This window comes from Solanum dulcamara, chromosome 9, assembly GCF_947179165.1.
Source record: "Solanum dulcamara chromosome 9, daSolDulc1.2, whole genome shotgun sequence".
Taxonomy (NCBI): Eukaryota; Viridiplantae; Streptophyta; class Magnoliopsida; order Solanales; family Solanaceae; genus Solanum; species Solanum dulcamara.
The window spans coordinates 2,136,456-2,151,513 of NC_077245.1; the positions used below are offsets into that span (position 1 = coordinate 2,136,456).

General features: G+C 36.2%; 2 protein-coding genes and 1 long non-coding RNA gene across 3 annotated transcripts; 2 read left to right on the plus strand and 1 right to left on the minus strand.

The window, feature by feature from the left end:
* Window positions 1-1,191: 1,191 nt before the first annotated feature.
* LOC129902727 (low-temperature-induced cysteine proteinase) lies at window positions 1,192-6,200 on the plus strand. The gene is made up of 5 exons (XM_055978103.1): window positions 1,192-1,751; window positions 3,930-4,165; window positions 4,641-4,781; window positions 4,870-5,301; window positions 5,728-6,200. Exons 1-5 carry the CDS (start codon window positions 1,325-1,327, stop codon window positions 5,809-5,811), a joined length of 1,320 nt encoding a protein of 439 aa, XP_055834078.1. The 5' UTR covers window positions 1,192-1,324; the 3' UTR covers window positions 5,812-6,200.
* Window positions 6,201-8,364: 2,164 nt separating this feature from the next.
* Window positions 8,365-9,516, minus strand: LOC129904311 (uncharacterized). The gene has a single exon (XM_055979869.1). The coding sequence runs from the start codon at window positions 9,377-9,379 to the stop codon at window positions 8,519-8,521; it is 861 nt and encodes a 286-aa protein (XP_055835844.1). The 5' UTR covers window positions 9,380-9,516; the 3' UTR covers window positions 8,365-8,518.
* A 3,562-nt stretch (window positions 9,517-13,078) lies between these two features.
* On the plus strand, window positions 13,079-14,978 carry LOC129903386 (uncharacterized). Its single transcript, XR_008770267.1, has 2 exons — window positions 13,079-13,771; window positions 14,780-14,978. It is a non-coding gene; the product is annotated as an uncharacterized LOC129903386 (long non-coding RNA).
* Window positions 14,979-15,058: the final 80 nt, after the last annotated feature.

A 15,058-nucleotide genomic window follows, 5' to 3' on the forward strand; every position in this document is an offset into this window, starting at 1 on the left:
GGCGATCAATATATATTCTAAATTATTTTTCTTATGTTTTCAGGAGATGAACCTAAGAACTGCATAGCTATTTTTCTTCCGGAGCAAGGAAAGCAGCTAGGGAGTCAATTGGATTATATGCCCTGCCATATTTAGTTGTTTAATTGAAAATTTTGAGGCAAATATAAGAGTATTTATATATTATCTTTTTTTATTTTCATTTTATTTCAACTTTCAAATGTAGTATAGAATTAACTATCATCAAGGATACTTTATAGTGCTTTACATTAGAATGAACTATTTATTAAAAAAATAGAAACAAAATAAGAATGAACATGTCAATGTGCATTTATTTAATTCGAAAATGCTACTAGTACATAATTTGAACTATATGTTAGAGAATTAAAAAAAGACAAAATTGACGAAAGGTTGCCGGATTTTCATATGGTAACATTATGGCTCAATCCGTACCCAATTATTACTAAGTTGTCATGTGTAACATATGACCTACGTTTGTATTTGCCAATTTTCATCACAAATTATATCTTTGGATCAAACGTCAACAATAACGTATTTGCCAATTTTCATCACAAATTATATCTTTGGATCAAACGTCAACAATAAACCCAACACGTGTTTTTTTTAATTTATTTTTTCTATTCGGTATTTAATAATTACATTAAAGCTTGATTAAATTTTGATTTATACCAAAAGAATTCGACATCAAAAGGTAAAACACTGCTCGACAATGTTCTGTTATAATTTTACTCCCGTTTGACCATATATTTTAAACTTGAAAATTTAAGTTATTTAATTTGTGTTTAGACTTGCATTTTGCTTGGGGAAAAAATGCAATTGGTGAGTGAGAGTCCAAAAACCCAATCAAATTTTAGAACTTGAAATTTTTTTGAAATAAAATTTATGGTCAAACGCTAGCAACATTAACGTTTTCCTAGTTTGCTACTTTTTTTTTATTTTTTAATTTGATATTTCATACTCATATTAAAGTCCGATTAATCAAAATTTGAGCCACATAGAACCTTATTCGAAGTAAAACTCTCTTTATCAAAATAAATTTCATACAGAAAGCTTGAACTCAAACACGGATTTGTCATACGTAATAATGTTTCTATTGGTCATTATCACTAGCAAAGATTACAAATTTTAATCGTTTTTTCTACTATAAGATTCTAGAGGCTTAGAAACCAGAAACTTGGAGTCTTTCTGTGCCCGATAGAAGAGGCCCATGTTTCTTCCATTCCTTGGTTAGTGCCTATATTTATTCCAACCAAGCGCCTCGTTTACTTTTTTCTCTCACCTCCAATTTCTCTGGCACCCTTTAACCATGAGTTGGTTATTGCCTTCTTTGCTTCTTGTTTTGCTAATTTTTCAACAACCCTTTTGCACTTGTTCATCAATTTCTGATCTTTTTGAAACTTGGTGTCAGCAAAATGGAAAAAATTATTCTTCAGAACAAGAAAGGGTGTATAGATTCAAGGTGTTTGAAGAAAACTATGCTTATATTACAGAGCATAATAGCAAGGGGAATTCCAGTTATACCCTTGGACTCAATGCCTATTCTGATCTTACTCACCATGAATTTAGGAGTTCTTTCTTGGGTTTGTCCTCTTCTGCTAATGATTTCATTAGGTTGAAACGTGGTGGGTCGGATTCTTCTACAACTGGAGTTTTGAGTGATGTTGATATTCCTTCTTCTTTGGATTGGAGAGAGAAAGGAGCTGTTACAGATGTCAAAGATCAAGGAAGTTGTGGTATGTTGAGTTTATTGTCTTGTCTTTAAGTGGCTAAATCAGTTATTTTAAAATCAAAGTTTGGATTTTGATGACTTTACTCATCAGAAAATGGAGCTTGTCGTGTTAGTGGTGCTTCTTTTAGTTTCTTTTTTGTTGTCTTGGAGTTGAAATTCTGATAAATGTGCTGAAACTTTCAGCTCCCTTTTTCCATTTTTCATTGAGCTTAGGGTCTAGCGGAAACAACCTCTCTACCTCTGAGGTTCTGAGGTAGGGGTAAGGTCAGCGGGTATACTCTACCCTCTAGACCCTACTTGTGGGATTTCACTGGATATGTTGTTGTTGTTTGTCAGGCTGAAGTTCTAGACTAATTTACTTCATTGAAACCTAGCCTCATCACTTACTTTAGTCCAGTATTTGACAAGAACACTTTCAGTTATGTGTATAGGGATAAGTGTGGTCCTAAAAGACAAATTTTTAAGTATTAGAGTGGAATCAATATTGAGATTTCATGACACTAACCAAAATTGTTTGCTAGTAGTGGTTGTTGTTGGTTATGCTTTCCTTGAACCAAGGACCTACCGGAAATAGCCTCTACCCTCATAAGGTAATGAGGGGCATGATTGCGTACACACCACCTTCCCCAGACTCCACTATGTGATTTCACTTGATATGTTGTTGTTGCTATTGAAACCTAGCCTCATGAGCTCATCCTATCCTAAGTTGATTAGGAATGATTGTTCTGTTTGTTTCTCGTTATCAAAGAGAAAAAGGTACCGTTTGATTCTTAGTTTCAATTTTCGTTTCTATGTATGCAAAAACCATTTCTTATGATTGACTAGAAGATAAGAGTATCTGGACGTTCTGATACGGTATCTCTCTCTTTATTGACTGATGGACAGGTGAAAAATAGTATTACAAAGATCATGAACATAGCAGAGCAGTAAAAATGGTTGAATTATCATTTGTCTTAGCAATTGGAACATAAACTGAAATATTGAGAATTCATGACACAAACCAAAATTGTTTGATAGTAGTGGTTGTTGTTGGTTATGCTTTCCTTGAACCAAGGATCTACCGGAAATAGCCTCTACCCTCATAAGGTAATGAGGGGCATGGTTGCATACACACCACCTTCCCCAGACTCCACTATGGAATTTCACTTGATATGTTGTTGTTGCTATTGAGACCTAGCCTCATGAGCTCATCCTATCCTAAGTTGATTAGGAATGATTGTTATGTTTGTTTCTTGTTATCAAAGAGAAAAAGGTACCATTCGATTCTTAGTTTCTCGTTATCAAAGAGAAAAAGGTACCATTCGATTCTTAGTTTCAATTTTCGTCTCTATGTATGCAGAAACCATTTCTTAAGATTGACTAGAAGATAAGAGTAACTGGACATTCTGATACAGTATCTCTCTCTTTATTGACTGATGGACAGGCGAAAAATAGTATTACAAAGATCATGAACATAGCGGAGGAGTAAAAATGGTTGAATTATCATTTGTCTTAGCAATTGGAACATAAACTTCACCAGACTATTCTTGAGATCTGTCCTTTCATAGTTTATTCTACATCCATTTATTGCATTACAATCAAAGGTGGACTACATAGGCATTTTCGGGCCCTGTTTTTGACCATTGAGTCATAACTCATTGTTTTTCTGTTCTTTTTTGTTTTTGCTACTGTGTATGCAATTGAGTCCTATGATTCTCTACTTGTTTGAGCAATCAAAGAAATGTGTTTCATTAATTTTCAACTATCAATTTGGAGACACATACTTGTATGATGTACTATAGCAAGTAATTTCACAGTCAGATATGTGGTACTACACTTTCTTCCCAATGCAGAATTTGCTTCGGAAACTTAAGACTTGTTACTTTGGTGAACAGCTTTATAACTGCACACAGTTCTTTTTAAGTTTATTCTTTAAAATTTTCTCTGCCTATGTGGTTCTCAAGTACTTTATTCTGTCGATATGTCTGGTAATTTCAGCTTGAACATAGGAAAGAAGTGAAGTTCTAGCTTTTTTTTTTGTATAAAATTATTCAAGACAATACAACAACAACAACAACAACAACAACCCAGTGAAATCCCACAACATGGGGTACAACATTGACATTCTATTGCCATTACATTTACTTAATATCAGCTACTAACTGCTGTAACTAAAAACAGTTTCTTTTGTTTCATTTTCCAGGTGCTTGCTGGTCATTCTCAGCCACTGGCGCAATGGAAGGTATCAATAAGATTACCACTGGATCTCTCGTTAGCCTCTCTGAGCAGGAGTTAATTGATTGTGACAGAAGTTACAATGAAGGCTGTGGAGGTGGATTGATGGACTATGCTTTTGAATTTGTCATAAAGAATGGTGGTATTGACACCGAAAAGGATTACCCGTTTAGAGAAAGGGAAGGGACATGCAACAAAAACAAGGTACCTAATTATTTTCTCATATAGTTCTATGATTTCATCTGCTAAAAGGTTTACAAATGAATTATAATTAGAATTGAAACAATCGAAAAGGAAATGTGAGTTAATATATGCTCGAAGGCTGAAAATATCATAGGGTTTATCTCATCTGAAGCTAACATATATCAGTGGCACCTGAATTGAATGTTGGTAACTAAGAAAATGGCGCAAATAAAGTGACCACAACTCAGTCATGGAAGTTGGCACCTCCCACTCCCTACTTATGATCAGAAAACCTTGGCCTCGTCCATCTTGATTTGGCTTATGACACACCCCAACCATCTTCTTGCTCTTATTCTTGTAATAAATGTGCTTGTTGTCCTATATATTCTCTGATTCTGGATTCCTTATTTATTATAGGGAACTTAGGAAAAATTTATAACAGGTAAAACAATTATAAACAAGTACGACTGCTTTGCTTAATTTGTCAACTTTGCAGCTACAAAGACGTGTTGTAACCATTGATGGATATACTGATATTCCTCAACATGATGAGGACAAGCTACTAAAGGCAGTGGCAACTCAACCTGTGAGTGTTGGGATATGCGGCAGTGAGAGAGCATTTCAATCATATTCAAAGGTCTCTTTCACCTCCGTATTACCAATCTCCTAATCATCTTAGGCATTTTGTGTGAGAGAAATGTAAAGTTGTTGTCTTTGTGTTGCAGGGCATATTCACTGGGCCGTGTCCTACAGCACTAGATCATGCAGTACTGATTGTGGGGTATGGTTCCGAAAATGGACTTGACTACTGGATTATAAAAAACTCATGGGGAACAAGCTGGGGAATAAATGGTTATATGCACATGCAGCGTAATAGTGGGAATCAAGAAGGGATATGTGGGATCAATAAGTTAGCTTCATATCCAACCAAGACTAGCCCAAATCCACCAACTCCTCCAGCTCCTGGTCCATCCAAATGCAGTACGTTTACCTCATGTGCTCAAGGTGAAACTTGTTGCTGTGGTTGGAAGTTTCTTGGAATATGCCTTTCTTGGAAATGTTGTGGGTTGGATTCAGCAGTGTGTTGTAAAGATGGACGCCACTGTTGCCCACATGATTATCCAATCTGTGACACAAGTCAGAACCTTTGCCTCAAGGTATATCTCCACCTCTGGACTTCCTTTCTGTATTTGATGCATATCTTATCCTATTAGAGCCCATACAACGCGTAAAATCAATTTAGAGTACAGAGGTTCCGTGAAACTGATCATAATGTAATGTAACAATCCAAGTACCCAAACCAACCGCAATTACATAACACCTTTTGAGGGTTTTGTCTTCTGCTGCAAGATATCCTTGTGTGTGCAAGCTTCAACAGTTGCGCTTTCAATTTGTTATCAAGTGTTATGTAACTCCGAGTTATCTTTCCTTTTTTAAGCGTTTATTCTCCAGTCCAAAAGTGGTTATGAAAAGGTTCCCTCATTGTCATTGCCATACTAATCTCTCTCTTGATGTGCTATTTATATACGTTTGCTGCCACCTTTTGTTACTGCGTTTTCACAGTCAATTTGTTTCTAATGCAGCGAATGGGCAATGCTACTATAGTGCAACAGCCTCAGAAGGAAGCATTTACTGGGAAATTCGAAGGTCTTATGTATCCTTTCTAGGCATAGGAGCCTGGCACAACATCATTATCTTGTAGCCATATTCATGGTGCTATAAATTTACCTATGTGGGGTACATAGCTACCCCTTAGTAATTACACATATTATTGTTGCTAGATATCATTTTGTATATGTAAAACTGGTATAGTCGCAGCTGGTCAGACAATGATTACTACTACTCTTGTATCACTTATTAGTATTTTAGTAGTACTTTTAAGACTTTTCAGTTTCTAGGTGATGACCTTGTTATTATCTACCTACAAGGTAGGGGTAAGGTCTGCGTACAATCTACCCTCTCGGATCCCACTTGTGGGATTATTTTGGGAATGTAGTTGTTGACCTTCATGTTACTATGTTATTCTGCTAATAAATCAGTAGCCTACTGTGGGAAACTGCTTACGGTTTGCTTTTCCTTTTTTGTAAAGTAACAATAGATTGTTGAAACTTTTTAATTACAACGAGTTCGGTTGGGATGAAATATATTGGAAACAAGCTACTGCATGTGGAAGGTGGCTGTTTGTTCTTTATCTTGTTGAGTCTTCAGACTAGAAATGTATTTGGGGTAGAAGAAAGGCAAGCCCCAATGAAGATAAGAAGTGCAGAGTTGAAGAAACTGTTAATATGTGCACTTGACTCTTTCAAGAATGATGATTTTGGAGGATTTTATTTACTTATTTTGTTAGTGCATTTGAGTTGTGCCAGTTCTTTGTTCTGAATGCATTGCTGTTGTTGCAACTTGCAATTTCATTGGATGAGATTATGCTGAACATCGTGATTGAGGCAAGGTTTGCAACTCTACGTATTCTCTACCCTGCCTAGACCCCATTTGTGGTATGTTGTTGAGATTATGTTGAATGCATCAGTTGCTATGGGTCTTCATTGGTCTCTTCTTTTGCATTGCTTCATCAGTTCCTTTTCTCCAAGTACTTGTCTTTGTCTAGGTTGTGTGGAAAATGCTATTTGCTATTGTAGTAGCAGAGACCAACAAAAGTAGAATTTTTGTTTGCTTAATACAAATCATTAGCTAACGTAGTGTTTAGCAGTGACAAAGGGCCAGAAGAACCTGCATCTAAACAGAGCGTGTAGCTGCAATGGGTGCAAACTGCATCATAGGAAAGAGTTAACCAGCAAGCCAACTGCCTACTTGGCAATGAGCCTTTAAGTTTTAACTGCTCCTGGGAAAGTGACTTTCGCATGTGCTTACAATTTTGGGATTAGAAGCTGATTACTTTCACAAAAACCTTACAGTTGCGACAGAAAATAGCAAAAACGATTCCTAGTTGAGCTATGGGGGTTAGAAGTTAACTATTATGTGGAGAATTACACACAGCAGGAAGAGCAAAATAATGTTCCAACTAGCTTGTTCTGTCAACATCAAAGTGGGCATCCTTACCTGAAAGTTTCCCACCAACAAAGAATGAACTGCATGGCAACTTGAGTAGATGACGAGGATATGCTTTTGTCCTCCTCACAGGAATGATTCTGAGGGAATAACACCAACAAATGCTTTCGGGAGAGAAAGTGGAGGGGATGTGGGAAAATAATTATCATGTCTGAGGAAGCATTTGTCCCACAGTCCCAGAAGCCTTGACATACTTACATTATCAAGGCAGGATAAAGGTCAAAGAGACTTATTTAGCTGTAATTAAAAGCCATACATGAGTCTCACCATGTTACGTACAACAAGTAAACACCATTTATCTCATGGTGAAATCTTTCTGGTCCAACAGTCTGCTTCAAGTGTTGAACTCAGAGTTGAGTGTTTTACTCCCAACATTGGCAACCAATTAAGCAGAAAGATGAAGCATATTAGCACTAGTAATTATTGTAAAAGAAAAACAGATGTGACGCAATGTCTCCGGCTCAGGTGTAAGGATTCATACTGGCAATGAATAGTGTGTGTTGACCATCTGCTATTGAGGTCTAAGAAATGGTACAACTAAAACTTACTGATCACATTCGCTGTATTGATGACAGCATTGTTGCGATCCAGTAGAACTCTGACTCAAGTGCCTGTCACGAAAAACTACTCCTGCAGCAGAGTTGCTGTCGTAGTTTGACAGAACTGCTGCACAGTTTCTTTCCAATGGTAGACATCGTAATAAGACTGCAGCTAGCATAGTAAAAATACTCCTAAACATTTTGATTCATAACTCTCTCTGAAGAAGAGAGAACATGATGCAACATTGCAGCATCTATGTGTGTCAAAATAACACAGTAACAAGCAAGAGAAGACGTTCATTGCTAGTTTAGCTAACAATCTCCCTACTGTTGAAGGTGATGGATTCGAGATCATCTTTCTGGCTAATACCTGAAATCAATGATGGATTGCAAACGAATATCACTCACAAGCCTAAAAAGATCATTGCTTTTTGAGGTATCCGTATTAAAACTAATTCGGGTCTCCAGGAAAAGAAACCACGTTACTACTTGCATAAGTATATGCCACACACAATCCTAAAAAGATCATTACTTTTTGATGTATCCACAAAGAAACCACATTATCAATAGAAGTTAATCCATCCAATAGCAGCAAAAGATAAATCAATCCAACACTATTAAAACCTTGTGGAACTAGTATTAGGCATCAAAATTTACATATTCATAAGACAATTCATCACTGTGTATACATTACAGAAACCATAGTAACCTAACAAGTCAACACCTCCTTTAGGTAATTCAGCTTCAAAAATTCTTACACATTCTTTCATCAGGAAGATGGAAACACATCCTTCACAGCAGAAGCAGCACTTAGATAGTTCAAAGTATTCCTCAAAGTCTCCTTCTCCCTCTTCAATCTCATCGCGGTATCTTCTAATTCAAGCAATGCTTGTTGTTCCCTTGGCGCTCCTTCAAACGTACTTCCAACGAAGAACGAAAATGGCGTTGGAAACAAATTCCTTCGCAAATCCGTTGCCTCCTTTTCCGGTTTCCCATTCAATCTGTTTGATAAACGAATCACATCTTTCATATAACTCTCCACCTCATTCGCCAAACCCTCCACGTCATCCTCCCCATTCGCCGACGGCCGGTCCTCCAGCCACGTCACCTCTGCAACCAAATACGGTTTAGACCGGACTAGTTTATTGACCCGAAACCGCTCCTGCCCTTTACAGATTAAGAAAAACCGGTCATCCACCAGCCGTTCGTGCTTGACGACTTCTCCAACGCAGCCGACGTCGGCGGTTCCGGTGGCGCTATCAGAGTAAATAACCCCAAAACGGAGGTCAGTTTGGAGAAGGGTATGCATCATTATCCGGTAACGAAACTCGAAGATTTGGAGCGGGAGAATAGCTCCAGGGAAGAGAACGAGAGGAAGAGGGAAAAGGGGTAGCTCAACGACGTCGTCGGATTTAGGTGAACCAGTGTGGTGCTTCTCCGGGAAGGACGAAGCAGAGCATCGGATACTGTTCGAGTTACGCCGGCGCCGGCGTTGGAGTAATGATTGAGGGGAAAACTGACATTGGGGGTAATTAGATTGAGGGATTAAGAAAAAATTACTGGGGTTTAAATGGGGTTTGTGAGTGAAAGAAGAAGAAGAAGGGGAAGGTAAGATTTGAGGTAAAGCCATGGAAACCAGTCGAATAAAAATGGATTCTTGAAAATCAGAAGGTGGACATTGATGAAGAAGAAAAACACTAAAAAAAAAAATAAATCAAGAATGGTTCTTGATTAAGAGCATAAATCACTTTCTATCCAAATCCATACAAGTTGTAAACCTAAATATCCCCCCCAAAAAAATTGATGTATCTGAGTGTGGTGTGAAGATTTACACGTGGAAATATGTTATCTAGAGCTTACGTGGCATATGTGTATGATGATTGGTTTGTACTATCTGCCACATCAATTATTTGGATTTTCATTCTCCATCCTACAAAAACCAATCTGATCATCTATAGTAAGGAAAAGTTCCATTTTTTTAAATAGGAAAGTAAATAGTGATACCAACCAATGATGCAGGGTAGGGAATTAAATTGTTCCTCTCTTGATTGAATTTAAGCTATTAATATGAAAAAAATCTTGGATAGAAAATACTTTTCATGAATAGAGTCTTACGCGACGTGAATTCGAAATAGTCAGACTCTAATATTATTATTTTATTTTATTTTCAGACTCTAATATAGATATCGAATACTAGGTGGAAACAAAAAAAAAAGTAAGTAGTAATAAATTTGCAGAAGTTGTGATGGAGATGGTTTGCTATCAATGAGGAAATGAATCTACTTGGGGGGATAAAACTTTGTGAAACCAAAATATCCATATACAAAGTCCCTAATGGAATGGTGCACATAAGTTCCACTGATTTAACTAACTTCACATTTACAATTTTTAGATTTAACAATTGTCTGATTTGCGGAACGACAAACCAAACGCAGGTAAAAAAAATTCCACCGGATTTAACCTTTTAGTTTTGTAAATCTTTAACTTGTCTATCCACTTTAGAGATGAATTTAGGATGAAGGCAAAATTGCATCTTCAGTTATATATGCATAAATTTCAAGGGAAAATATTTGCATTTTGAACAAAAATAATTGAATTTTAAGAAGAAAAATAATAATTGAATTTAGTTACCGGAGAAGTTCATATCAAAATGATTGAATTCCGTTATATATGCATGAAGTTCAAATAAATATGAGTAAATTTCAATTACATGAAACTTTAGATATTTTGTTTCGAGCTTAAATTTTATCAAATCTATTTCATACTGCATACCTATCAAAAGTTATTTCACAATACATAAAGTCATGCACTCCAAAAATAGTTTATATGATGATCCCAAAATCGAATACATGTCCACTTCTTCCCCAACTCAGGCCACCACGATAAGACATATTTTGGGGGCTTGTGCCAGGGAGTTGAGTGCCACATTAAAGGTTCTTTTAGCTACGATGGGCCAATGTCCGACCATTACGTGATGGGCCAGACGAGCCCAACCACCTTCCCATTTATGCTGCTGGTGACTGTTTGAGCCCAAAGAAGAACAATGTCAATAAGTGTTTTTAAGCCTCCTAAAAAGATCAAAGACATGACACATAAATGTATTTTTAACTTGAATTCAATTGATATTTATGTTCTTTAATTTTAAGTAAGCACAAGTAGACACTTATACTAGTGTTCCTTTTGTTCCTTTGTAGTTGTCTTGTTGGGCTTTTTGAGAGTTAGTTTGACTAACTTTTAAAGTTAAATTAGATTACATTAATTCGATATTTTAAAATGAAAAAAATTTAGATATTCAAAAGTATGATAAGTTACATTTTTTCCATATCAATATGATAAAAATATTTATTTTAAAATGTTAGTCAAAGTTCATAGTGTTTGACTCTCAAAAAGGAAACTGTGACAACTAGAAAGGAACGGAAGGAGTATTGTCACGACCCATCCCCGTAGGCTGTGACTAGTGCCCGAGCTGGACACTCGTGTACATAGCTGTTAGACATCATCAAACTGAAACTAAACACAATATGGAGGCTTCGTGAAAATATAACGTCATCTCAAAATGTTACATACATGTATCATGGTAACCTATCTCCTGAGGAGTCATAATCAATCAAAATATCATAATACACGAGCCGACAAGACTGTTACTACATACAGAAAATCCTTAAACATATACACAAGCCGACAAGGCTGTCACTACGTACAGAAACATCCCAAAATAAGTCATGCTCACACAACCGAACAACATCCATACATAACCCACACGTATGTCTACAGACCTCTAAGAGTATCAACAGTAACATATAACGGGACAGGACCCCGCCGTATCCCTAGATAAATATATATTCATCAAAAGGATCTGTACCAAAAGTCTAGGCTCCGGGATAATGGAGCACTCCAAGATAGCTGAATAGGGGTCCTAAGCTGTTACACCCCAGAATTTTTTTTGTTTTACTATGGCTATAGATGGCTTAACCGTGAACTGAGGTGGAGCCCACTTAATAAATTTTTATAAAAAGTACATATGATAAATATATGGATAATGTATGTGAAGTTAAACACAACTCAAGGAGGACCCTTGAGCCAAATCCAAGTGTGAGCCCTCCAAAAAGATGTTTTTAAGTTATGTTTTTGGGCAATCTGACTTGGGGAGACCATAACGCCATCATGAATCAGGAATTTGGGAAACCTTATAAAATAAAAGTTGTAGATAATTGGATTATATTTTCAACCATAGGTTGTGGTAATTTATTCGATGTCGATATCAAGAGATATGACTGTTTTACTGAACAAAGGTGTTGGCTGTGAATTTTAATTCCGAATTTTAAAAATGGTTCGACCGATTTTCAAATTTCTACTGATATAGAAATATTAATCGAGATTAGGAATTAATTAACCATGGTTGAATTATTAAGTGGGAATTTGAGATTAATTGAGATGAATTAAGTTAATAGTGGATGAAAAGTGGTCCCCACTGTCACATGGCCAATTCCTATTGGCCCACATTTTTGTAAGGGACAATTAGGCCTCTTGGGCAGCCACTTGGTCCCCCTTATTGACAAAAATCTGCATCCACTACTTTTCCAACTCTAGAGAGTTCTCCAAGAAGGAAGAACTCTCATTTTCAACAAATGAAGATAGAGAGAAGTAACGAGAAAGAAATTGAAGGAGAGATTAAAGGGTCAAGGTTGGTGATTATTCAAGTTTATGGCAGCAAAGATGGGTCCATTAAAGAAGCAAAAATGTTTTTGACCAAGCCCTAAAATTTTCAAGCAAATTGTGTCATAAAAGCCTAAGGTAAGATTTCATCTCCTTTTTCGTTTTTCCCTCATCTTGAAGGTAATTAAAGCTTGTGTGAGTTGATAAATGTATGAAATTATGGGTGTTGATGTTGAGGCATGGTAGGAGACGTTTGGGGCTATTTTGGTGTGGAAAATAATGAATAAATTTTGCTTAGTATTTGATTGTTATTGTTATGGATTTTGGGATGAGAATGAAGGGATTAAATGGTTAAAATTGAGGTTGAAATTCATTTGTGGGCTATGGTAGGACTTGTGGTGATATTAACATGGCTTTCTTGAATTTAAATGAGTGATGTTTATGTTGAGGGGCTGTTGTTATAGGTCACGAAAATTTGATGAAAAGTAGTATGAAATAAGGTGTAAAAATTATAGGTGGTTTGCTTGGCTTGTGGTATGTGTTCATGAGGTTTTTGAGCATTTTTATGTTGTTAGTTAAGGGCTATTTTGATAGGTTGTTATTGTTCTTGTTGAGATTGGAATATTAATGATAATTAAGGTTATATGTTGCATTATATGTTGGTTGGGCTGTTTTAGGATTGTTTCAATAAAATGTTAACACTATGGATCATTAAGGATAATTGGAAGATGTAGTAGTTGTATGTGGATTGGAATTGTTGTTGAGAGTTATGAATGTGGGCTGACTTAACTTACCAATAAGGTTATAATGAAGATATTAACTTGTATTAAATGGACTTGGAAGCAAGAAAATCCCATGATTAGTGTTGGTATTAAAATGGACAGATTTGAAGTATTTTTGAATATCGTCTTGGCTTGTCTTGACATGGCATTTGAAGGTGTGATTATTGATGTTGCTTGGAGATTTTATGACTGATTTGAAAGTGGAAAAAAAGTGAGCAATATAAGGGAGTTGCTGTCCAGAATTTTGTGTTTTGCAAACCCGTTTTTGGATGGGACTGCTGTTAGTAAATTTAGCATAACTCCTTGTGTAAAGCTCCGTTTTGGTTGATTAAAGATGTTTTGGAAAGCTATTTGATAGAGCTAAAACTTTCATTTAGACTCTAAAACCCAGTTTTACTTTTATATACTCGAAAAAGGGTGATGAAGTTAAGGGGAGGTGTTGTCCAATTTTTTTTGTTTTTGTTCGAAATAATCTACTAACGATAAAAACGTTTTATGCCTTTCCATATCTTAACCATAACGCTTAACGTATTAATATAGGTATGAGGCAGCATATACATGTTGTGTATGGATAAACACTAAAGGTATGTAAAGCTAACCTTCTTTCTTTTGGCATGATTTATATGAAACAAACGAACGAAGGTATAAATTCCAAAGAAGCTCCTATTCTTAGAGACACTAGGATGGCTAATGTTCGTAAATTCCTAGAAATTATATCATTATATTTTGATACATGAGTTTGATTCCAGCCATCCTATTTTGGTATAATTCATCCTTTGATATAATTCATGCTCTAGTATAATTCATAATGGCAATCGAAAGTTACTTGAAATAACTATTATCTTGATTTTTAAATGATAGTTATTTCAATTATTCAATTGATCCCCATATTATGTTTCGAAATATGGAAAATGATTTCTGAAAGACTGTTTTGACCTAGACCATTGTGACATTGGAAAGGAGTACACTATGATTATAGCTCAGTTTCTTTTATATGATTTGTCATCAGGATTAAGCTATTGAGTCTCTATAAATATTTTTATATTTTAAATTGCATTTAGTTTCTCACTACTCTACTCATGCATACTGTAACCATTCTTTCACTGAGCCTGGGCCAGGATATGTTATCAAGCGTACTTCTCTGCATTTTTCGCCGTGCCCCGACGTGAGGGGGCAGGTATGACATGTACATGGGTTGTGGTGTATGTTATGCCACGGAGTTATGCTGTGTCATGTACATATATAATATGATATGATTTAATTTGATATGATTTGATATGGCCATCTGATATGATATGATCTGTTACGGAGATATTTCCTACTCTGGTGTTATGATGTGCTGTGGCGCCAATAACAGGAGGGCGACCACGTTTTGTTCACCGAGTCCCATGAAATGGGGCCGGATATGGCATATGTATTTGCATATATGATTTGAGATTATGATAAGTATTTTGAAATTCTGAACATTTATTTCGTTTTCTGCACATACTATTCAGATTATGATTTTAATTTATTATAATTCATGCTTTACATATTCGGTACATTTTTCGTACTGACCCCCTTTCTTCGGGGGCTCCGTTACATGCCCGCAGGTATCGAAGTTCGATTTGCTGATCCACCTGTTTAGGATATTTGCTGCGTCGTTGACAATGCTCCCTTGTTCGGAGTTTGTATTTTGGTACTGACTTTATCTCTGTATATTTGGATATTTTGGTCAGGGGTACGACGGGGCCCTGTCCTGTCATATGACTATGCTATCATCTGTAGAGGTCTGTAGACAGAGTTATGTTGTGGGTTTTGTATATATGTTTTGGGTTGTGTGTGTTTCGTGACGGCCTATCAGCCCTCGTGCCTACATCTATTTTTGTGAT